At 36.9% G+C, this 25,415-nt stretch overlaps 1 protein-coding gene across 1 annotated transcript in view; it reads left to right on the top strand.

The window, feature by feature from the left end:
* The window catches only part of LOC141289010 (vascular endothelial growth factor receptor 3-like), a 96,312-nt gene that overhangs the window by 34,171 nt on the left and 36,726 nt on the right, over positions 1-25,415 (top strand). The window contains exons 4-10 of the mRNA XM_073821201.1: positions 6,164-6,291; positions 11,023-11,197; positions 13,991-14,133; positions 16,186-16,357; positions 17,401-17,518; positions 19,095-19,270; positions 20,743-20,908. Of these exons, the coding sequence (XP_073677302.1) occupies positions 6,164-6,291; positions 11,023-11,197; positions 13,991-14,133; positions 16,186-16,357; positions 17,401-17,518; positions 19,095-19,270; positions 20,743-20,908 (1,078 nt within the window). The remainder of the gene's footprint in view (positions 1-6,163; positions 6,292-11,022; positions 11,198-13,990; positions 14,134-16,185; positions 16,358-17,400; positions 17,519-19,094; positions 19,271-20,742; positions 20,909-25,415) is intronic.

Genomic DNA, 25,415 nt, shown 5'->3' on the forward strand with positions numbered 1-25,415 from the left:
ACGATGCAACGAGTGCATCAGATGTTATGGGAGGTGTTTTCGGTTCCGGTTGACCTAATTAATGCAGCCTAACAATCCTTTAACGGATTTGAATTATAGGAATGTGTTAATGTTTTATGTGTAAGCCAGGTTAAAGAGATGTGTCTTTAATCTAGATTTAAACTGACAGAGTGTGTCTGCCTCCCGAACAGTGTTAGGTAGATTGTTCCAGAGTTTAGGCGCTAGATAAGAAAATGATCTGCCACCGGCAGTTGATTTTGATATTCTAGGTATTATCAAATTGCCAGAATTTTGAGAACGTAGCGGACGTGAGGGACTATAATGCGATAGAAGCTCGCTCAAGTACTGAGGAGCTAAACCATTGAGGGCTTTATAAGTAATTAGCAAGATTTTAAAATCTATACGATGTTTTATAGGGAGCCAATGCAGTGTTGACAGAACCGGGCTAATATGGTCATACGTTCTAGTTCTAGTAAGAACTCTAGCTGCTGCATTTTGGACCAGCTGGAGTTTGATTAAGCGTGCAGAACAACCACCCAATAAAGCATTACAATAATCTACCCTTGAGGTCATGAACGCATAATTTAATGTGATAAAAATGCGGTTTTGCAAATGCTAGAAATGTGGCGTTCAAAGGAGAGATTGCTATCGAATAGGACGCCTAGGTTCCTAACTGATGACGACGAATTTACAGAGCAGCCATCTAGTATTAGACTAGGTCATTACTTGTAGAGGTTTTAGGTCCAATGATTAACACCTGTTTTTTCAGGATTTAACAGTAAGAAGTTATTCACCATCCAGTTTTTAATATCAGCTATGCATTCTGTTAGTTTTTCGAATTGATATGTTTTGCCGGGCTGCGAAGAAATATAGAGCTGAGTATCATCAGCGTAACAATGAAAGCTAACACCATGTTTCCTGATGATATCTTCCAAGGGTAACATGTAGAGCGTAAAAAGTAATGGCCCTAGTACTGAGCCTTGAGGTACTCCATACTGCACTTGCGATTTAAATGATACCTCTTCATTTATTTCCACAAACTGATGACGGTCTGATAAGTACGATTTGAACCAAGCCAGTGCACTACCATTAATGCCTACATCATTTTCAAGTCTATTTAAAAGAATGTTGTGGTCAATAGTATCAAACGCAGCACTAAGATCCAGTAGCACTAATAGGGAGATGCAACCACGATCGGTTGACAAGAGCAGGTCATTTGTAACTCTAATAAGAGCAGTCTCAGTACTATGATATGGTCTAAAACCTGACTGGAAATCCTCACAGATACCATTTTTCTCTAAGAAGGAGCATAATTGTGAGGATACTACTTTTTCTAGTATCTTTGACAGAAAAGGGAGATTCGAAATTGGTCTGTAGTTAATTAATTCAGTGGGGTCAAGTTGTGGTTTTTTAATGAGTGGCTTAATAACAGCCAGTTTGAAGGTTTTGGGGACATATCCTAATGATAGTGACAAATTAATAATATTCAGAAGAGGATCTATGACTTCTGGAAGTACCTCCTTTAGTAGCTTAGATGGAATAGGGTCTAACATGCATGTTGTAGGTTTAGATGATTTAACAATTTTATACAATTCTTCCTCTCCTATAATAGAGAATGAGTGGAATTGTTCCTCAGGAGATCTACAACGCATTATCTGATGTGATACTGTAGCGGGCGGCTGTATGGTTACAATTTTATCTCTAATAGTGTCTATCTTGGAGGTAAAGTACTTCATACTGTAAAGTCATTACTGCTGTGCTGTTGGGAAATGTCTGCACCTGTTTCTGCTATATTTTTCGTTAATTTAACCACAGTATTGAACAAATACCTAGGGTTATGTTTGTTTTCTTCTAAGAGAGACGAAAAGTAATCCGATCTGGCAGTTTTTAATGCTTTTCTATAAGATAAGTTGCATTCACGCCAAGCAGTACGAAAAACCTCTAGTTTTGTTTTCCTCCAGCTGCGTTCCATTTTTCGTGCTTTTCTCTTTAGGGTGCGAGTGTGGTCTTTATACCACGGTGTTACACTGTTTTTCTTAATCTTTTTTAAGCGCACTGGAGCAACTGTATCTAAAGTGCTAGAAAAGAGAGATTCCATAGTTTCTATTACATCATCAAGTTTTTCTGAGCTATTGGATATGCTGAGGAATTCAGATAAGTCAGGAAGATTACTTACAAAGCAGTCTTTTGTAGTAGAAGTGATGGTTCTACCGTACTTGTAGCAAGGAGTTGAATTTACAGTTTTAGCTATCTGGAGTATACAAGAGACTAGATAATGATCTGAGATATCATCGCTTTGCTGCAGAATTTCAACACCATTAACATCAATTCCATGTGATGGCGAGTAACTCACGATTTTCCACATCATAGTTCTGCTCCACCGGAGACAGCTTCTTGGAGAAGTATGCACAGGGATGGAGGAGAGTGGAGTCACCAGCTGCTTGCGACAGCACTGCTCCGACGCCGGTGGTGGATGCATCTACCTCAACTACGAAGGGACGGTTGGGATCGGGATGTCGTAGGAGGGGAGCAGTGCTGAAGATCTTCTTGAGATGTTGAAATGCTTCGTGGGCTGGAGAGTCCCAGACAAGGTGCTTGGGATGGCCTCACAGGAGGGAGGTGAGAGGAGCTGTGATAAGACTGTAGTTCTTGATGAAACGACGATAGAAGTTGGTAAATCCTAGGAAACGTTGAAGTTCCTTTATCATCTGGGGTTGAGGCCATTGTTGGATGGATTGCACCTTGTCCTGGTTCATCTGCACACCCTCGGGACTGATGTTATAGCCCAGGAACTGTACGTCCTCTCAGTGGAACTCACACTTCTCAAGCTTCAGATAGAGATGGTGCTGACGTAGAATCTGGAGGACCTGACGGACGTGCTGGCGATGTTCGGCCTGGTTCCGGGAATAAATCAAAATATCGTCAATGTACACAACGAATTTGTGTAGGTATTCCCGGACCACCTCGTTCATAAACGTTTGGAAGACCGAGGGACTGATGGATAGACCATAGGGCATTACCAAATATTCGTAGTGGCCAGTAGGTGTAATAAAGGCAGTCTTCTACTCGTCTCCCGCACGAATACGAACAAGGTTGTAAGCACTCCGCAGGTCCAGCTTGGAGAAAATGCGAGCCCCACGAAGTTCCTCGAGGGTGGCAGGAACGAGTGGCAGAGGGTAGGGTTGTTGAATGATCTGGGAATTGAGCTGTCTGTAATCAATGCAAGGACGAAGACCTCCATCTTTCTTACCCACGAAGAAGAAGCTTGAAGCAGCTGGTGACGTGGATGGTCGAATAAACCCTTGATTCAAGGCCTTCTGGATGTACTCCTCCATCGCCTGGCGCTCCGGGTTGGACAGTGGATAAACCCTTCCCTTGGGTAATTGAGCCCCAGGTAGCAGATCGATAGCACAGTCCCATGGCAGGTGAGGTGGAACATGGGTGGCAGCTTGCTTACTGAATACATCCATGAAGTCTCGATACTCCGCTGGGATTTCTACATTGCTCTCGATGTCAGGACTTTCTAATTTGGTGGAAGCAATGGAGAGGGGAACAGGAGATGGTAAACGAGTGAAACAGTTCTTTAAACAATGCTTACTCCATCCGATGATGTCACAGGGGTCCCAGCGGAGTTTGGGGTTATGTCGATGAAGCCAGGGACGTCCAAGGATGATGTCGACAGTAGAATTCTCCAGTACCAGGAATTTCAATCTTTCATGGTGGAACAAACCAACTTGTAGGGTAACTATAGGAGAGGAGTAACGGATCCGCCCACGTCCCAGTGGTTTTCCTTGAATCGTCCGTGCAGATAGTTCTGGAGTATGACTTTGACGAGGCAGTTGTAGTAGTTCTAGACACTCTTGCGATAAGAAGTTTCCGGATGCACCTGAGTCAATTAATGCAGATAAGCAGAGGGTACGTTCAGCAGTATGAATGGTTACAGGAATCAGAGTAAGAGGAGTAGTTTCGACATCATATTGAATAGTACTCACCACTAGGCGCGGGGGTCTGATGGGACAGTTTCTTCGGAAGTGACCGGGTTTTCTACAAAAGAGACATAATTGGTTGGAGATTCTACGTTGACGTCTGGCTTTGGAGAGACGTGTTGAATCAATTTGCATGGGTTCAGGTAATTGGGGAGCAAGTTGCCACCGTGACAGACTGAGGAGCGGTTTCAATCGGCTGGCAGGTGGCTAGACGTTGGGAAATTCTGGTAGTACGTTGTAGAAAAGTCTCCAACCCAATAGAATATATCATATAGAGCTATAGCAGCACACAGTTCAGGATGAAGACCTTGCCGGTATGCTCCGAGTAGCGAGACTTCATTCCAACCGCTAGCCGCCGCCAGCGTGCAGAAATGGAGAGTGTAATCATGGATGGAAGAACCTTGTTGTAGCCGGAACAGCTGATCAGAGATCGTTAGTGTATCGGTCGTAGAACTGAAAACTTCAGAGAAATAACTGGTAAATTGTTCAAATGAATGAATTATGGGATTGTCAGCGTTCCATATAGCTTTCGCCCATTGGAGAGCTTTACCGGTGAGTAGAGATATGAGAAATGCTACCTTAGAATCCTCTGTGGTGAACTGTTGTGGTTGCATGCTGATATACAGCCGAACTTGAAGTAGGAAACCGCTACACTCAGCCGCTTCTCCAGAGAAAGAAGTTGGTAACGCCATGGGACTTCCTGAGGCAGATGATGGAATCGGAGATGGTGTGAGTGCAGCCTTGAAAGCATTGATGAGTTCGGTGAGTGAATTGGGATTTTGAACCCGGGCCTTCTTTGTTGTTCATAATGTTGTGGGTCTGGTCTTCTGTCACAGCATACAAGGAGGCAGACACGAAGGTAAGTATAAAACATCAACGGTAAGTTTATTGACAAATTGGTAAATGATATGCAGCAGGTTGGTAAATGATATGCAGTAGGTTTTGAGATAATAGTTCTTATCTGAATGAGTCCAATGCACAGGTAAGGCAATCCATAGAAAACGCTGGAGACGCACAGAGTTCAAGACAGTCATGGAGAGCGGTGAGCCAGGGTTGTGATCTGTAGACCAGACGCTGAATGACTGAAATGTCCGGGTATTTATAGGAGTGCGGTGATTGGCAACAGGTGAATTCAATACTCAGGTGATTGTGAGCGAGTGTGTGTGTCTTCAGGGGGCGTGGTTAGCAGGCTTGGTTGAGGATGCACTCTGACAATGTTACCGTTCAATAAACAGTTCAAAGAAAGTACAATAATATTAGGTCACTTACATTTTAGGTACAGTATTGCAGACTGCTTTTGTTTGATTTCAGCAGCGAAAATGATTCCGAAGACAGATTCATTGCTGAATGATTCAGTGTTTTGAACAAATCGGTTGAGTCAAAGTTTCATTAACCCATGAATTAACATCTGATAAATCAGCCATTAAAACAAATCGTTTAATGAATGATCCAATGACTCACTCTTTAGATGCTCACTTGCCGTCACCTATGGCGTTTTAATTTTGCTTAAAAGTATTATTTCTCCCCATCATTTCTTATTTGTATATTTAAAACAATCTCATAACATTATTTAATGCAGTTGTATTTTTACAGTGTAAATTATTGAAATTGATAACATATAGATAACAACAATCATAGTTGTAATTTAATTTACAGATCAAATGTGAAAGTATTAATGAGGTTAGGGGGAAATGCCCTCTATAAAGGTAAAAAATGCACATCATGTCACAGCTGATGAGAATATTGCTTCAGAAAAAAAAATCCTTAAAATATTTGCAAAAAATCATATATGTATATAAAAGTCTAACAAATCCCAATGTAACCCCTGCCTACGGCGGCTTATGAAATGGAAGTCTAACACATTACCAGAAAGCAGCTTACTTCCACATTGAAAAATAAAGTGGATATTACCAGAACAATGTTGCTTGAGACTGCTTTCTTCTGTGTGCACACTCAAGTGCATACTTGAGTTAGGATGTGGACCACCATTGCCCACTGAAAATATGTCGGTAATACATAACCAGAGGTTTATAAACCAACATTTTTTTTCTAAAGAATTAATGTCAATGCAATAAAAATCAGAAGCTTCATGTTTCTGCTTTTAAAATTTGTGTTAAATTTGTTGGATCAGGGATAACCCTATTAGCAACTAATGTCACTTTTCTTTCAACAAACAGACCCACAACATCCATTCATCAAGAGAAACGAGAACGACATGGAGACTATCTTCATAACGGATTCTCAAACTCACATTGAAGTGCCATGCCTGGTTTCAGATCCTGACCTGAAAATCTCTCTCTTCACGGTAGGCCCTCCAGCACACTTTCCAACAGCAGCTCACCTGATCTCTCTGTTTCTGCAAAATGGATTAGGAGACTTGTTTATTTTATATTATTTTAGAGATTTAACCCAGGATAATTACAGTTACTGTATACGCAGTGTAACTTTAGCCCTTAGCTGACTGTAATGACATAGCTTTTGAAGCCAGAGGAAATGAAAACAGTAATTTAAATAAACATTTTTTTTCCCTCCAGAATTTTAGCAACTTTTTAGACTTTTAGACCTTGTTGTTCTTCAGGTATTCATAATTTATAGGCTAGGTTCACTGGGCAAAGTCTGTATTGGTGAAATGGGGCAGAAAATTCCAGGGTCTGTTTATACTTTGTTACAAAAAACTTATTTAGGCATCTTTAAATGTGCTGTGACTGATTCAGCCTTGTGCTAACTTCCACTATTTTGTTGGCATCAACCCAACATGTCCTCCAACCAATACGCTGTACAGGTCGTTTGTCACTTCCCTGAAATACAATCCTGTTGTCCCCTATCGACAACAGGACACTTTCATATTAATGCAGATATCAGATATGAAAAATGTATGACAGAGAGCTGACTGTTTTTTTTTTCTTGTTTGATTTTGTAAAAAGTGTTGGCCTGTTCCCCCAAATCTTTTTTTTTTGTTAAGAGAGCCTGCAGCTGTCACATAGACAGGTGTGATTTCTCCCAACACCATACTATTTCCAGTATATCCAATAATATTTTAGTATTCCATAATAATAATTATAATAATAATGAAGTTTGTGTGTAATCCTCTTCATTCTAACTAAGGACAATCACTAAGGACACGTAGTTAAATATTAAAAAATGTAATAATGCAGACTGTTACTGTCTGGTCTCATAGAAAAAGGGCCATCAAGCTCCTATGAGGTGAGGTAAGACTTGACAAACTAATTAATACATTTTAGTTTTTTTTTTAAAGTTCAAAAGTTTTATTTAATTGCAGAATTTGACAACTATGAATTTGATTGCATTGAAAGGACCAGCTTTGACGATTTGTTCAATAGGGAGTTTTGAGTGACATGAGGGTGGAAGGACAATGACAGAATTTTCAATTTAAAGCAAATGAGATTCAGAAAGTGTGACTAGAATGGACTGACCTAATGTAGACTTGAGTTTGGCCTCATATACCCCTTTTCCACCAGAATGAACTGGATGCTAGTCAGTGGCGTAGCAAGTCAGCCCTAGGCCCACATGCAAAAAATTTGTATGGGCCCCCCAATCATTAAAGGCTCCAACTCGGTTAACTTGTTGATTTTTCTTAATTACATAGCATTATGTGAGTATTCACAAGCTGTTTTATTTACGGTATCAATTCTTGCAAATAGGCTAATATTTAACGTTTTTAAGTCCATTCATTATTTGTAGCATGCAAGTCTCAGCCTATAAATTCGGTCAATTTTATAATAAAATGCAAACAATAAATGCGTTTTTAAGCTCTTTAATTTGTAGTGAGATAACTATATTCGCCTCAGATCAAGCAGCATGTGAATCAATGATCTTTTCCTTTTTAAATTTTGCAGCACGAATCTCAGAATTTAATATGTTAGATAAATTAATTAGTAAAATCAGGATGGGTCGAAATAGAACAGAGCACAATTAAAAGAATACCCTTAACCATTCTACCTTTTATAAGCATAAAACGAGTTCCTAATAAAAAAAAAATTGATAATGAATGGATAAAACATACTTTAAAAATTTGGACAAAAATTAAGAAAATGTTTGGAGGTCCAGAATCTATTTCTAGGGCCATGCCTATAGTAGGTAATATTGACTTTCTTCCATCTATGTGGGACAGTGGATTTAAAATATGGGCTGATAATGGTCTTAGAATTATAAACCAATTATTCAATGGAAAAGAAATGAAGGCTTTCTCGCAAATACAAAAACAATTTAACGTCCCCTCTAAAGATATGTATAGGTACTTTCAGATACGACATTACATTACAAATCAAAAAGAAAAAGACAAACTTTTCAAAGAACCAAACAAAATAGAAGAATGCCTCAGTAACATTATAGAAAAACATTTTCCAACAAAAAGACATGTCTCTCATTTATATAAAAGGCTAATAACTAATATTATGCATAATACAGATGATATTAAAGGAAAATGGGAACTGGAACTGAATGTTATAATTGAAGATGAAGTATGGTAGGACTTATGCGAGGGATGCCATAAAGGTATTAATAGTCAACTTTGGAAAGAATTTGACTGGAAAGTAAAAATTTGATTTTTCAATACACCTTATGTGATTTCTTCATATGTAAAAGAACCATCTGTAGCATTGTGTTGGAGAAAATGTGGTAAAATAGATGACCATACTCACATTTTTTGGGATTGTCCAAAGATTCAAATATTTTGGAAAAATATTAAAAAAGAAATAGATAAGATTCTAGAGATAGAAATGCCTCTAGATCCTGTGGTGTGCTTACTGGGAGCATTGCCTAAAGAAATGTACAATGAAGAACAAGGATTCATATTGCGGATATACTGTTACTAATAGCTAAAAAAATGATAACAATACATTGGAAAGAAGAAGGTTCTCCAAGTGTGGCACAGTGGACCCAGAGACTGAAACAGGTCTATACAGTACAATGGAAAAAAATGACTGCATGTCTTCAGATGAAGATGGAAAAATTTGTGCAAAGATGGAGAAGTGTAGCAAACTATTTAGATCTGTAAAGTCTGGTCAACCAATGTATGGTATAATAGGGATGTAACTTGCTCTAATTTGATGTACATGTTTCCTCAGCAAGACAAAGTATGGTGTCCCTTTTTCTTTTTTTTCTCTCTTTCTTTTAGTATTTATTTATTTTATTATTATTATTATTGATGTTTTAATTTTACTGTATTACTCTATTTTCACTGTAAGAGGTTTGTTTGTTCAAAAATTATAAATAAAAAGTTCCAAAAAATAAAATTTACAGCACGAAATAAACATAAAAAATAATTGAATGCATGTTAAAAAATTGTCACAATTAACACAGTGTCTCATGAAATCGATCATTCAGAGTTAAAAAAATGTCAATAAAACATCTTGTGAATAAGTCATAATAATAGTAACTTTACGCAATATAACATGATTTTATTACACAAAATCTTTCAAATTTATTAAAGTAGTAATTTAAAGCATTCTATAGATATATTTATGATGTCTGTTAGGCAAATATATTCGCTGAGTTTTGGATCATTTTTGTGAAGTGCTTCTCCTCACGACAGAGACGGCAGAAAGCGCATGTTTGTTTTCTTTAGCTATTTTTTATGAAAGCATAACGTTTTGTTGATATTGTGAGTACACACAAATAAAAATAGACTTTTTGCAGTTCCGAATGATGTAATACTCTTACCTTTATGAGCATAAATGATGGTGTATTTTAGGTTTCCACTGTTAGTGAGAAAAAAAATATTAAGAAAAAAATGCAAGTGCCCGTGCTGGCGCTTCCATGTCCTGCAAAGCACGCTTTAGCTTCGACTCTCCGCACAAACGATTAGATACGTGTCTAACAGCGCACATTTATCTAGGTTAAACGTTTAAATTAATATTGTGAAATTCATCAAGTGTTTTATGTCTATAGATTTTATTTTAGGCAAGTCGTGTTGATTTGAGAAGGCTAAATTGATCAAACATGCTCAACTTGTTACTTTAAAAAGCTTGAATTTAACAAACATAAAATGTTCCATATTGTAACAAATATTTTTGAATTAACTTAATAAAGAAACAAAACAAAATTTAGCCACTTTGCCATTAAAATCCAAAACTAAACTATTTTAATTGTCGCAACACAGGCTCTGTTCTTGTAAGTTGTCAGACAAGGGCAGGGCCTGAGCATCTCGGGACAAGGCTGGGTCCGTGCGTCCTGAACAAGCCTCTTATCAACAATGGTGGACAATGCTTTGCTATTGATGTTCATGGCTTTGCGAACCTACAACAGGATCCAAACACGGCGAATCCAACTTGTCCGTGTTGAGCTGCCATTTCAAAAATGGCAGTCAAAATTTTCTTGCTGGTCACAGTAACTCTGCCCCTGATACAAGTGGTTCTTACTTCTAGACCAGCAATGTTTTGGTGCTACTTACGAACTACTTTTTCTAGTTCAGAGCTGGTGCTTTGGGTGTCAAAAGACAAAGAATTGATTTAAAACTATAGGCTCTGGCTCCGAACCAGCACTCAAACTGCCTTGGTGGAAAAGGGGTAATTCAGTCTGTAGATTTCTGCCTCAGTTTTCAGTCTCAGACTAAAGTTGTAGTCACATTTGCTCTGCAAAATTTAATGAGCAAAATATAACTATATCAATAGGAATCCGTGTGATTGGGAGTTTCACATGATGGTAAAACGTTTTTTAATGCAGTTTGCTTATTTTTTAAGTTGGTCATGTGAATTCATTGTGTGACCAAGAGACAGCTGCTTGGTTAGAAAGTGACTTCTGTGTGAGCTGTGCTTCATATATTTCTATGGTAGTAAACATAGACAATAGGGCTTTTTTCACTTAAATTTCGCTAATGTTACCTCACCTTTACACATCTTTACAAAAATTGTAACTTAATTTTCTTAATTTTAAAAACTTACTTTTTTACTTTTGGATGCTTAAAGTCAACTTTTAGTCACTAATTATCTGCCTGAATACATGGCAGTTTTTTTTGTGTGTTTTTTTTCAAACTTCAGTTGATGTTTGAATTGATTGTTTGTTGTTGTTCGTACAGTTAGAGCAGCCTCCATTGCTTCTAGAAGGCAATGAGATCACCTGGAATAATAAACGGGGCTGGTCAGTTCCCAGACACATCTTTAAGAACAGTTCCATCTTCTTCGGCTTCTTCTGCTCCACCTCAATCCACAACAACGAGCACAGATCATCTATATATATTGTGCAGGCCATAGGTAAGCATTAAATATTCATTGAACAGCTGCCCTTCGTATCAAAACTGTCTAGTTTTAGGTCAGCATTAAATCAAAATTTAGCTAAGTTTACTTTTTTCAAATACATTCCTGTTCTTCAGAATCTTTTGTTAAAAGGCTGTTGGGTAACGCAATAGACACATACTGATTTAAGTAGCTGTAGGTAATGCTGCCTTCCTGAACATTTTTTTAATTAGTTAACATTATTAATGTTAGAACCAGAAATGTTTTCCTTGGTTAAACGTCATGTAGGTTATTGTGTAGGTTGCTAAATTGATCAAAGTATAATTTGATGATTTAATAAGTAGACTTTACATATCATATTGAAAACAAGATTTGTCCAGATGGTTGAGTAGATTTTCTTTCTGGAGTTGGCTGTGATCTTCTCCCACCCTGTTGAGGGACCTCTCAGAAATGCTTTGTCATTACACTGCTAAATTAACTTATCATCTCTATTTTGTTGATCTAATGTGAGGGCCATGCAAAACATTCTCCAAAATCAATAGCCTTTTTACTCCAGAGGGAAAAATGAAAACTGTGCTTCACTTATGTGGTGCTGTAGAGTCAGCAGAGCATTACCACCATACCAGCTGACCTCTTGAATAAATATTAGATTAGCATATCTAATAAAATTCACCTAATGGCTTTGTTTGCTTCACTTGCTCTATGTGGGTCTGTTCAAACTTACACATTACCAACAACTCACAAAGTCACAGTTGGGTTTATTTTGATTAATGAGGTTATTACTAATCATGCTGACCACACACACAGAACGGACCACAAAAAAACAAGACCTTGCACTGAAACACATCAGTCAGTGCCAGATCCTGTAAATTTGCTAAATTTGCTGGGAAAGTGTGATTAGTAATAGTGGTGTTTTCTAAGGAAGTCAACTGTAAACACTTATTCAAGTTTGTGGTACATACCTCAAATAATGTGAATGAAATAATATTTTAAATTGTCAAGCATTTTACACAATTTTTAAAATCAGTATCCAACCCTACATGTTGTTAAAGCTTAGTTTGTCCTGTTGTAGATGTTCATGTCTTTCTTTCTTCAGTCGTAAAGAAATTGAGGGAAAACATTTCAGGATTTCTCTCCATATAATGGACTTCTATGATGCCCCAGAGTTTGAACTTCCAAAACATCCAGTTTAAATGCAGCTTCAAAGGGCTCTAAATGAGTTATAAGGGTCTTATCTAGTGAAACAATCAGTTATTTTCTTAAATAAATTAATATTTATACACTTTTTAACGATCCCAGCTGAGGAAGAAGTGTCTTATCTAGTGAAACGATCTGTCATTTTCTTAAAGCGAGACACTGCAGGTGAATAGGGTAAAAAAATAACTAATAGTTATCACCTTACTTACCCAGTTAATTGATTATATTGATAATTGCAAAAAAAAAAAAAACTTTGTATTACAAGTTTTCTAAAATGTTAGGTTTAAATATGCAAATTAGGCATTATTATACTGTTTTTACAGAGGGGATTTTGGGTATCTCATTTTGTCACTCCATAATTCTGAAAAAACTTAGAACAGACAGAAAACAATGTATTTTTTGACCATTTTTTGGGAAATAAAATGTTGTATAAAATCAAGCAAATTATATATGAACAAATCCCTCTGTAAAAACCTTCAGAATAAAGACAGGAATTAAAATGTAAAGTTTGGTGTGTGTAAGTGCTACCGAAGTGGAGATTTATGGCTCAGTGTAGGAGAAAAAAACTCCTTTAAAAATATGTATTGTAATTGAAATCTATTTACACAAATAGATACATTGCTATAAAAGAAACACAGTGTCTTTTGGCTGTTTTCTTTCCACTAGTCTGAAAAAACACTTTATGAAACACCAAAAAGCCCAAAATCTCAAACTTGACAGGTGCATGAAAAACTGTGTTTTTGCCTGCAGTGTCTCCCCTTAAATAAAGTAATATTTATACACTTTTTAACCACAAACGATGCAATGTGCATCCGTACTCTGTGAGCTCTGGTTCAATAAAGTTAGGGTATGTCGAGAAACTCCCATCTCATTTTCTCCTCCAACTTCAAAATGATCCTACATTGCTGCAAAAGTACCGACCAAGTATTTACAATGTGAACATGCAAAGAAGATCGAATACCCTTTACAAAAAAGGTAAAACAGTGATGTAGGATGATTTGGAAGTTGGAGGAGAAAATGAGATGGGAGTTTTTCGACATACCCTAACTGTCTTGAACCAGAATACACAGAGTTCAAGCAGAGCTAGATGAGAAGAGCATTTGAGGTTAAAAAGTGTATAAATATTAATATATTTAAGAAAGACTGATTGTTTTGCTAGATACCTTGGCTGGGATCGTTTAGAGCCCTTTGAAGCTGCATTTTGGAAGTTCAAACTCGCTGGCACCATAGAAGTCCACTATATCGTGAAAATTCCTGAAATGTTTTCCCCCAAAAACATAATTTCTTTACGACTGAAGAGAGAAAGACATGAACATCTTGGATGACAAGGGGGTAAATTATCAGTAAATTTTTGTTCTGGAAGTGAACTAATCCTTTAATTTGTGTAATTACACTTTTACAAGGGCATCTTAAAATGAAGTCTATCCCAAAAATCTTGCATACAGCAGTACATTAAAAACTGGCCAGAGCATCTAGCAACCACATAGCAGTGCCCTGGCAACCACCCACAACACCCTAGTATCATTGTGGAGACAGGAATGCTACACACACTACATCCACGGCTTCCAAGAACTTGAAAAGTGCTGACAAGTCCATGTTTGCAACACCCAACAGGACTGAAGTTTTACGAGCTCAAGCTGTTTCCTGAGGACTCGCCCGTGGAGCTCATGCAGGGGGAGGGTCTGGAGCTCAACTGCACGGCGCTAGTCGAGTTCAACGCTGGTGTGGAATTCCAATGGGACTACCCAGGCCAAAAGGTAATTACCAGGCCACACTGCATATTACAGTTATCAGTATTATCAGCTCTTTCAGACTGAACTACAAGCAAGAACATGACTTGTCTAACCTTTATCTAATTAATTTGTGATGGAATTGGGCTGTGAAGAAAAATGCAGCGGCTTTGGTGTGATTGCGTTCTGTAGTAATAAATCTCATATGCAAACGTCATATATTCATTATTCTCCCACACTCATGTGCTTATCTGTGGCCACTCATACATCTATAGTTATTATTTCCACTGTCTCAATAGTCCAGGATTTCATTTCTACATCAGCCATAGTTAGTTTCATCCATCCTTTGTGCACTGGAGTCATGCAATTAATATTCAGGTCACATTTTGCCCAAGAAGTATATTTTGCATAAAGACATATGTGTCAACTTAACCAGAGGTCCCGGCTCAAATTTTAGGTTTTGCTAATATTTATTCTGAAGAAAGATAGACATGTATAGTGATGAAAGCCAAAATATTAAATGTCATGGATGAATAATTACTGAGTAATCCACTGTTTTGTAGAGGGAGGTCAAAATGGCAATTTTCACCTTAGATTCAGAGTCAAGTTACAGGTGGGTAAATATGACTTCAGAAAGATGGCAGCATCATTATCTTATATTTGCACAGAGATTGGTAGTTATATTAGTAAAAAATGTTGACCTTAGCAATCTTTGTTGCATTATGTGCCAATGGTGACCATTAAAAAATGGGGAAACAGCACTTTTTCAAATTTTTTCCAAAGTTTGCATGCCTGTAACTCAAGAAGTATTAAATATATTTAAAGGAAACAAGATACAATTCTAATTTCAACATTATTTCTTCTTCAGACATTGTTCTTTAAATAAAACATAAGTATCAGCTGTATACAAAGTGACCAACATTTGGATTTCGACCACTGAAAATGGGTAACATTCAACAATCTGGACCTTAAGCCTTATTGAGATCCTCATATCTCAGGGACTGAATGATGTAGGGCCTTGAAAACTAATATTCCAAAAGAAAAGTTTATTAACAACTAGAATCTAAAATCACATTGAAATATCTTTAATACTTCTTGATTTATAGGCATGCAAACTTTGGAAAAAGAATATTTATGGCACTCAGACTGGTATTATTGGCATTATTTGTTCTTCAGACATTCCTACTATCGTATTTTTTCAAACTGACCCACACTTGGTTTTTGACCACTGAAAATGTGTACATTTTAATGATTTACTCCTGGAGCCATACTGAAATTCCAATATCTCTGGAACTAAATCGCATATGGCAAAGAAAATAAAGATGCCAAAAGGAAAGTTTATTAAGACCCAATATCTAAAAGGGCATTCAAATATCTTTAATACTTCTTGAGTTACAGGCATGCAAACTTTGGAGAAAATCTTAAAAAGTGATGTTTCCCCATATTTGAATGGTCACCATTGGTACATAATGCAACAAAGATTGCTAAACTACTGATTTCTGTGTAAAAATAAGATAATGATGCTGCCATCTTTCTGAAGTAATTTTTACTCTCCTGTAACTTGACTCTGAAAATTGCCATTTTGACCTCCCTCTACAAAATAGTGGATTACTCAGTAAATATTAATCCATGACATTTAATATTTGGGCTTTCATCACTATACATGGCTATCTTTCCCAGAATAAATATTAGCAAAATCTAAAATTTGAGCCGGGGAAGTTTTTGAAATTTGGTTGGGTGTTTTGCATTGTGTACTTAGTACTTATACACATTTGCACAATGCAAAAAATCTTAATGTTACAAAAAATGGGCTGCATTTTGTTATATTTTCTATATTTATATCCTATATTACATATATTTGTAACATATTTTGTGTAGACCTCACTGTGCCAATATAACTCAAAATGATCTATTACTGTGATATAGTTGTTATGTATTCAGTTCTAGTGACCTTTCAAAATGCTGAAAAAGCATTTGTATGTAGTATTTTAATTGATGACATTTCAAATACCAAATGTACGCAGCAGGTTCACAAAAGGCAGACCACTAATCAGATCTTTTTTGGCACTGTGCGGACAGGAGAACCGGCTGACAAGTGTGCAATATGTGCGTAACATCCTGGACAAAGGCACGGAAACCTCTAGTATCCTCACAATCCGAAACGTTAACGTGGATGATAGCGGCTACTACACCTGCTCTGCCAGTAGTGTGGAGGTGAAACGAGAGCTTACTACTGTAGTTTTAGTTCATGGTAGGTAACTATGCCTGTATTACTGTACATTTTAATAATATATACAGTACATACCGTCAAGCCTGAAATTATTCATAACCCTGGCAATTTCTGATTTAAAGCTACCTTTATTTAACCAGCAAGGTTTTTTTTATTTGAAATGACACAGACGTCTCCCAGAAGATAATAAGATGATGTACAAGAGGCATCATTGTGTAAAAAATTATTACTCATCTTTTATTTACATTTGAACAAAAAGTGGCATGTCCAAAATTATTCATACCCTTCTCAATAATCAATAGAAAAGCCTTAACTGGCTATTACAGCAATCAAACGCTTCCTATAATTTCTGACCAGCTTTTTGCATGTCTCCACTGGTATTTTTGCCCATTCATCTTTAGCGATAAGCTTCAACTCTTTCAGGTTGGAGGGTCTCCTTGCCATCACCCTGATCTTTAGCTCCATCCACAGATTCTCAATTGGATTTAAGTCAGGACTCTGGCTGGGCCACTTCAAAACGTTAATGTTTTTGTCTGCTAACCATTTCTTCACCACTTTTGCTGTGTGTTTTGGGACGTTGTCATGCTGAAATGTCTACTGGTGCTCAAGCTTCTCAAAAATGTAACTGTTTCGCCCAAGGCCAAATAATTAAATTTTAGTTTCATCTGACCATAAAATAGAAGACCAGAAGTCTTCTTCTTTGTCCAGATGAGCATTTCCAAAGGCCAGGCTCCTTGGTCTGAATCCGTGGAACCCAGTGGTGTGCAGTGTCCATTGGTCTGTCTTTAGAACAGCTTGGACTATTTGGAATGGTATAGAACTTTGGATTTTTCCCATAGTTTGGGAAACGTCTGTGACAGTTTGCAAAATGTATGAATAATTTTGGACATGCCAGTTTTTGTTCAAATGAAAATAAAAGTCATTTCCGGTAAAAAAAAACTTGCTGGTTGAATAAAAGTAACTTTAAGTCAGAATTTGCCAGGGGGATGAATAATTCTGGGCTTGACTGTATATAGTTAAACACACAGTGTGTTACAGTTTCTGTATGTTTCATACTTCCACAGAGAAGCCTTTCATCAGCTTGGACTACAGGAATGGATCAGTTATAGAGGCAAAAGAGGGACAAAAATCTGTCCGGCTGCCTGTGAAAGTGTCAGCGTACCCCTTACCAGAAACACAATGGTAAAAAGTCAAGTTACATGTCCAACATACACAAGCAAAGTGTGTTTGCCATATAATCTACATGTATTTTTTTATACGGATTGTCTATTTACACTAAGTACAAATAGCCCGCCTTGTTGGCAGAGGCTAGTTACGTCAACAACGTGTGATTGGGTTAACATGTAGTCAACACTACAAAAGACGATAGTCTAACAACAGCTTCAGTGGCGTAGAAGGTAAAATGTGTACCGTAGTACTTTTTAATGCGATCGACCAGGGTTTGATTGCACCTTTTGCCAAACTTTTTTTCCTCCCTTTTTAAATCTCATATTACATTAATAAAAATGAAGGAAATAATCGAAAAGTTGAAAATAAAGTATTGGGTGGGTTAGAGTAGGTGTAGGGAGGGCTTATATTGTCCCAATAAAGTGGCATCCATTAAATAATTTCAACTAAAATTGTAATTTACTCTCAATATGTTATTATTGCATACTGTATTATAATGTACTACAATACTGAGGTGCAGACAGTGTTGGGTGTAACTAGTTACTAAGTAATTAGTTACTGTAATTTAATTCCTTTTCCCTTGAAAATATAAAGTAAGGGATTACTTTTACAGTCACTTCTTTTGTAATCAAACTTAATACTGTGTATAGAGCATTTATATACAGTGCAATAGTGGATTTAAAGTCAAAATTTAAAGTCTAACCTTAAAATGTATGCTTTTTATGTACCCTTCTCACTTTAAATACTTTGGTGAGTTAATAAGAATATTAGTAACACTTTAGTGTTCTCACTATTAACTAGTTGGTTATTAGCATGAATATTACTGTTATAATGGCTGTTTATTATTGCTTAAAATGCACAATGTCTTATTCTCCAAGACCTTATTCTAAATCTTTAATCCTACCCAATTCTTAAAATTAAACTACTTTACTAAGTATTAATAAGCAGTAATTAGGACTATAGTAAGGAAAAGGTCATAGTTAATAGTCAGAATTGTACCCTAATCTAAAATGTGTCCGGAATAATTTACGTTTTTATCTATTATTTATTTGAAAGAATTAAAAGAACTGTTTCATGTCTGTCCTTGTATCATTAACTTGTCAAGGCTGATATAGGAGTTAGAAAGTAATTAGTAATAAGTAATTAAATACTTTTTGAAAAGAGTAATTTGTACTGTAAATACATTGTTAAAGATGAAACTAGTAATTAAGTAATTTTTTAGAGTAACTTATTCAACACTGGGTGCAGATAATTGCCAGTATTTGCAATGAGTAGTATAAATAGCAGAAAAACCTGCTATTTTAACATAGTGTAAATACAATCTATCGCTATTTACATTTATGCAAATAGCTGCTGCCTTTTAATATCATGTAATCTGCCATCAAAATACATTACCTTGCTCTGGCATCACCAAACCCTCAAATAGAGAAATATTTTACCATCTAATAAAGTGCCAAGGTGCTGTATTTTTCTTCATGTTGAATGTTCTGTTTTTCTGAGTCACATTGTGGAAACAAAATGTCATGGACACATTCCATCTTTAAAAATAGTCCAAACAGTATTATGTTGTAAATGATCTGTGTGTGTGCAGGTTTAAGAATGGCAAACTGATCACCAGACGGCCAGAGTTCAGCCGGTTTAGGGTCCAGCAGCATGCTCTGGAGATCAGGGACGTTTGTAAGCAGGACGCTGGAGAATACACGCTGGTCCTGAAAAACACGCGTGCAGCCCTTGAGAAAAGACTAAACTTCACTGTCATAGTTAATGGTAACTCTTTCAATGTTATATGCATAATTATGCATTTAAACATTAATGACCAAACCTATCATTATAAAACTTCATAATGTTGCTGCACATAAAATATAACACGGATATCATTAAAAAAATATTTTTATCAGGTTTCACATTGATTATTTATCACTCAAACCCCTTTCTCTACCTGTCCGTTGGTCGCGCATATCCTCCATGTTTGTAGTTTTTTAACACTTTTTATGCGTGTTTGTGGTTCTAAAGCCTCGTTCAGACTGTCAGCCCAAATCCGATTTGTATGCAAATCCGATTGAAATCCGATCATATTTAGGTAGTCTGAACAGCAACGAACTACGTGAAATCTGATTTGGTCAAATCCGTTTCGAGCTACGTTCAGCTAGCTATTCAAATCGGATTTCTGCTTTTTCACGTTTTCATGCCACGTAAAACGTTAACACGTCAGACATTTTTGTGGAAAACATAACAAACGTCTTTGCAGAAACAAGCTTGTGTTGTTGCGAACTGCAAATCAAGCGGGAACAAACAATATACAGCTAGTATACGCACCTCTTTGAGTTTTGATACCAGCGGAGACGGCAGCACAGAATGAAGTCTCACAATCCAGCTTCCTGCGTTTCTACCGCTGCTTTAGAAGACAGACGAAATATAATCCAGCGCGACGACAACGTTGTCATATCACAAGACAATATCTATATTGCAAACTGTATTGCTGTTATTGTTGTTTTTAGCATTGGCATAATAATGCAACGGCATTGCCATAGAAACCAACGCACATTCCGTAAAACAAAGAGCGCTTATGGACACACAAATCGGATTTGAACAGTTGCGATATGACTGTGTGGACAGTCAGTTATTCAAATCCGATTCCATCCAGATATGGACAAAATCGGCTGACAGTCTGAACGAGACTTAATCGAATCCTCTTTCACCACGCAATGTGTTGTGGGCAATATTAGCCCACTGATCCGCACTTCGAATTCCGAAGTTAAGTAGTATACCATCCGGAAATCTTTGGAATACTCTTTTAAACATACTACGATTTGGGACACACTAATTCTATTTTCGAATACTATTTAGGATGGATAGTATGCGAATTGGGATGCAGCCTATGGGATTTTTCCCGTTTTAATTGTTATTTTTAGAAAAAATTGTAAGTACAATCAGTTAGAAAAGATATAACAACTGGAGTCAGATCAGCCTGAAGATCTGGATTTGTACTTTGTAGAGTTAAAGTTCTAGGAGGAGGAGCAGTCAGAAATTTTAGTCTCAGAAGAATAATAATAACTTTAAGTTTAAACAGCATTTCAGTAAGTTGGCTTTCTCAAACCAACCTAATAACTATGATTAATAAATGAAAAAAGAAAGTGTTTAATTTTTAGTTCAAGTAGTTCACTAATGTTAACAAACGGAAACCTATTCTAAAGTGTTATATTGATAAGTGTCTTACATTTCTCCGTTTGCATCTGCAGTTCCTCCTCAGATCCATGAGAAAGAGGCAGCAACACCTACTAACCCCTATAAGAAGAGCAGTCGACAGACACTCACTTGCACCGCCACCGGCACCCCTCCAGCCACCATCATCTGGCAGTGGAGGCCCTGGAGCCCCTGCGGTCTCAACAGCACTCGCAGAACCCTGTAAGAAACCATCGGATCCACACGTGACATCTGACACTTATTCTGAATCATGCTAAAATATAGTGTTGGGTTCGAGTCCACCTCGAGTCAAGTCCTAGTCCAAATGGGTCGAGTCCGAGTCCAACTAAACACTACTGTTTGTCAGTATCTTAACTTTGTTTTAACCTTTACAACTAGAATAAGTCAATGACAATTTAAATGTAACAAAAGCAAACCTCTATTGCATATTGCCATTTTGATTTTTGATTTCACACCATCTCATAATTAGTGTCCTGCTCAGCAAACTTTAAAGTCATGTAACAGAAATTATAGATTATGTATTGTGACATAATTCAGAGTGAAACAGCTTTTAGAATGTGGAAAAATATAGGACAGGACAGGACTTTATTTGTTGTTATATAGTAAATGTAAAAAAATTCAACAGGGTGGGTAGGAAGCTTAGTGAATGAGACCTGAGGAGCAGAAAATGCACCTCTCATCTCTGATTGTGGCTGTGTTTTGGGTTTTATATGATGAATAGTAAGACCTTAGACAGGGTAGATGGCATTAAAAAAAAATTCCGAGATTATATCTCACAATTCTGATAAGAAAAGCCATTCTCCCTTTTCCCTTCAGCTCAAAATCATGAGTTTATATCCTACACTTCTGACATTTTTCCCCTTAGAACTGACAAACTCGCTACTGTTGAGTTAAATTGAGTTATAAAGTCTGAAATACAACATATAAACGACATATAAAAAAAATTCTGAATTGTGAGATACAATAGTTAAATGTAATATGACGCAGGCTGCTGCAGCAGGTTTATGCTGCTGTCGCTTTAAGACCGGACACACAGATCATATATTTTGACATATCTGTATTTCTCCCAACTGTTCAAATTCACTCAAGACAAAACCGACTGCATTTACATTAACACTCTCCAAGACGGTGCATTTTGACATTACTTTTCGTGTAAGTGTGTAGCAATAACATGCAAAAGAAAACTTAATTCAGCATTTCCACGCTGACTGAGAGGTTCTTTCGGTGAGCACGCTTTGGGTGTGTGTGTATGCAAAGAAACCAGCAGGCTTTCAAGTACTGGCAAGACTTTTAAACACGTGCGAATACTGAATGTCACTTTCGTAATAATGCATCGAGTAAAATTTTCATCAACTGTCCCTGGACTCGGCTGGACTCTGCAATAATTCCCAAGTCCTAAAAGCTTGCGTCTGAGTCAAAATGCATCCGAGTCCGTGACAAGTCTGAGTCCGCTAAAAACTGTACTCGAGACCGGACTCAAGTCCGAGTACAAGTCCGAGTACCCCAACTCTACTAAAAACCTCTGATTGTCAAGAATTCATGTGGTAGAGCTGATAATGTAAATTTGCATTTATGCATTAGCAGACACTTTCATCCAATCGCTCTGAAGGGATTGCGTTACCGGTGTCGGCAAGGGATCAATGAGAGTATTAGTTAATCTGGCGAAGCTGTTGAAATCATTATCGAATGTTAAACAACAGTGCTTGTGGTTCACGTTGAGTTCAGAGTAGATAGTCTTTGTTCCTTTTGGCGACGTGCCTATGGTCTCTTACTAGTCAGAGACGCTCTTTCCCGTGTTTTCAGAAGCCTTGTTTATTTTTTCTGCTGTAAAGGCTGAGCGGGCGGCGCGGTGGCAGCTTTTCTTCCTTGTTGACTGGAGATAAGGCAGCTGGGGAAGGTGGGGAGGTTAGGAGGGCGTTAGGGATATTTATAGGGTTCTGCTTGGAGAGAGCACAGTGTGAAGGACAGAGGTCTGTCGTCTAAACAACAGGAAACATAGAGACAGAGGCATTTAAGCATCCTCTGGCCCTGAAAGAGGACACCTTGGATCTTTGTGGTTCGAGTTGCTTCTAGAGTCTGGTTCTAAGGATTGTGCTGTGGGAGACAGCTAAATCATTCAGACATGTCCAGAGGCGAACCGCAATCCCCATCTGCTTCCATATCACTCCTACACACTCACAGCTGAGGCCTAGAGTCCATGATCACATTCAAACCAGCATTCAGAGTGCATTATATATTTATCAGCTTTATTATTTTCACTCTGAGGGTGTAGATATTAGCACCGCTCCAAATTCAAGTGAGCTGCCTGCCTAGACAGCATTATATGGCTAATTCATAGCTGCCAAGGTGGGGTTTTAATAGTTTTTTTAATCAGTGCTACATAAGAAAATACTAAACTTCACTGTCACAGTCAATGGTAACTCTTTCAATCTGTAATAGATGATGTTTATATATATGCAGTTTTGTATTAGGTTTAGGTTGAACTCAGGGTTGGTCTATCTTGCACTGTAAAAAGTTTTCAACTTAAAAAATTTAAGTTTAGCAGCTGCCTTAAAAATTTAAGTTAAATCAACTTATTGTAATAAGTTAAAATGACTTGTAGTTTTAAGCTGATTTAACTTAAAAATTTTAAGGCAGCTGCTGAACTTAGGTTTTTAAGTTGAATCTGGTGAAAACTTTTTACAGTGTGGTGGTAAAAAATCTATGGTACAAATGCTAGAAGGGATGATTCATCAAATAAATGAAAATTCAAAATAACGCATAAAAATCATCTTGTATCCTTTTCCTTCACTAACAGTAAATGTTGTAATTAACAACTAGAGAACAAAAGTTTGTCAAACTTTAAGTTGGCTTGAGAAAGCCGGACCAGAAAGTTTGAAAAGTTTAAAAGCTTTAAAAAGTTTAAAAGTTTTAAGTTTGACTGTTTTCCATCTGAAATAGTTTGAAGTTTAAAGTAGTTTTAAAAACTTAAAGTTGATAGATAGCAAGTTACTAGCATGTTGTTAGCATGTTTCTATCATGATTAGTGTGTTACTAGCATGATTAGCAAGTTACTAGCATGTTGTTAACATGTTTATATCATGATTAGCATGTTACTAGCATGATTAGCAAGTTACTATCATGTTGTTCATAGATATATATACATAGATGCCTCATTAGCGACTGTTTCTATGGGCCGTTATACGTAAGCCATCCGCCATTTCACTGCGGTCTACTTGACGTCATTCACCCATAGATCTCATAGTAATCACTGAAAATTCGAAAAGCCACAGTCCTGCACAGCCGTTGGTCTGCGAACCTACAGTATGGTGAATGACGTCAAGTGGACCGTTCCAAAATGGCGGACGCATCTACGTGCTTGGAGCGGTCCAATGCGGTATCTATGTATATATATCTATGATGTTGTTAGCACATTTCTACCATGATTAGTATGTTACTAGCATGATGAGCAAGTTACTAGCATGTTGTTAGCATTATTAGCAAGTTACTAGCATGTTGTTAGCACGTTTCTATCATGATTAGTATTACTAGCATGATTAGCAAGTTACTACCATGTTGTTAGCATGATTAACAAGTTAGTAACATGTTGCTAGCATGATTAGCATGTCGCTAGCATGTTTACAGCATGATTAACATATTATTAGCATGTTGTTAGCATAATTAGCGTGTTACTAGCATTTTGCTAACATGTTTAACATGTTACTAGCATGCTGTTATCATCTTTTTACCACGATTAGCATGTTACTAACATGTTGCTAGCAGGATTAGCATGTCGCTAGCATGTTTACAGCATGATTAACATATTATAAGCATGTTGTTAGCATAATTAGCATGTTACTAGCATGTTGCCAGCATGTTTAACATGTTACTAACATGCTGTTATCATCTTTTTATCATGATTAGCATGTTACTAGCATAATGTTAACATGCTTAACAAGTTACTAGCATGATTAGCAGGTTACTAGCATGTTTCTAGCATGATTAACATTTTGTTAACATGTTTTTAACATGGTTAGCATGTTGTTAGCATGTTTAGCAAGTTACTAACATGCTTCTGGCATTATCATAGCTGCCAAGGTGGGGTTTTAATAGAAGTTTTTTTTTTTTTTTAAGTTTAAAGGTTTTAATTTGACTGTTTTCAATCTGAAATAGTTTGAAGTTTAAAGTAGTTTTAAAAGCTTATAGTTAACGGTAGGAAATTCACAAAGTATCTTCATGGAACATGATCTTAATATCCTACTGATTTTTGGGTTATTTTGACCCATACTATGTATTTTTGGCTATTGGTACAAAATATACCCGTGCTACTTATGGCTGGTTTTGTGGTCTAGGGTCACATATTGTTAATAATATTTTACTAACGTTACTAAAATCATAGAAGACTATGAAGAGGTCAAGAGATTGAGAGAGTGTCCTTAGCAGAGGAAGCAATGCCAGAAAGCACTGCAATAAATTCAGTGAAAGAAATTATCCAAGATGGCCAGACAAGTCAAAAGACATCTTTTAAATATTGTAAATAGGCTATACATTTATTTGATTAAATTCCAAGAAAAGTATTGATATAAATAGTTGTATCTGTATAAATAGTCTAATTAATGTCAAGCAATATGTTTTCATTTGAATGAGGTCAGTGCAGTTCATTTTGGAATTGCCTTCGCTTCAAATAAGCACACACAAATTTGTAGATTTAACTATTTATATCAATGTT

The sequence above is a fragment of the Garra rufa genome, chromosome 16 (genome assembly GCF_049309525.1).
Source record: "Garra rufa chromosome 16, GarRuf1.0, whole genome shotgun sequence".
Lineage (NCBI taxonomy): Eukaryota > Metazoa > Chordata > Actinopteri > Cypriniformes > Cyprinidae > Garra > Garra rufa.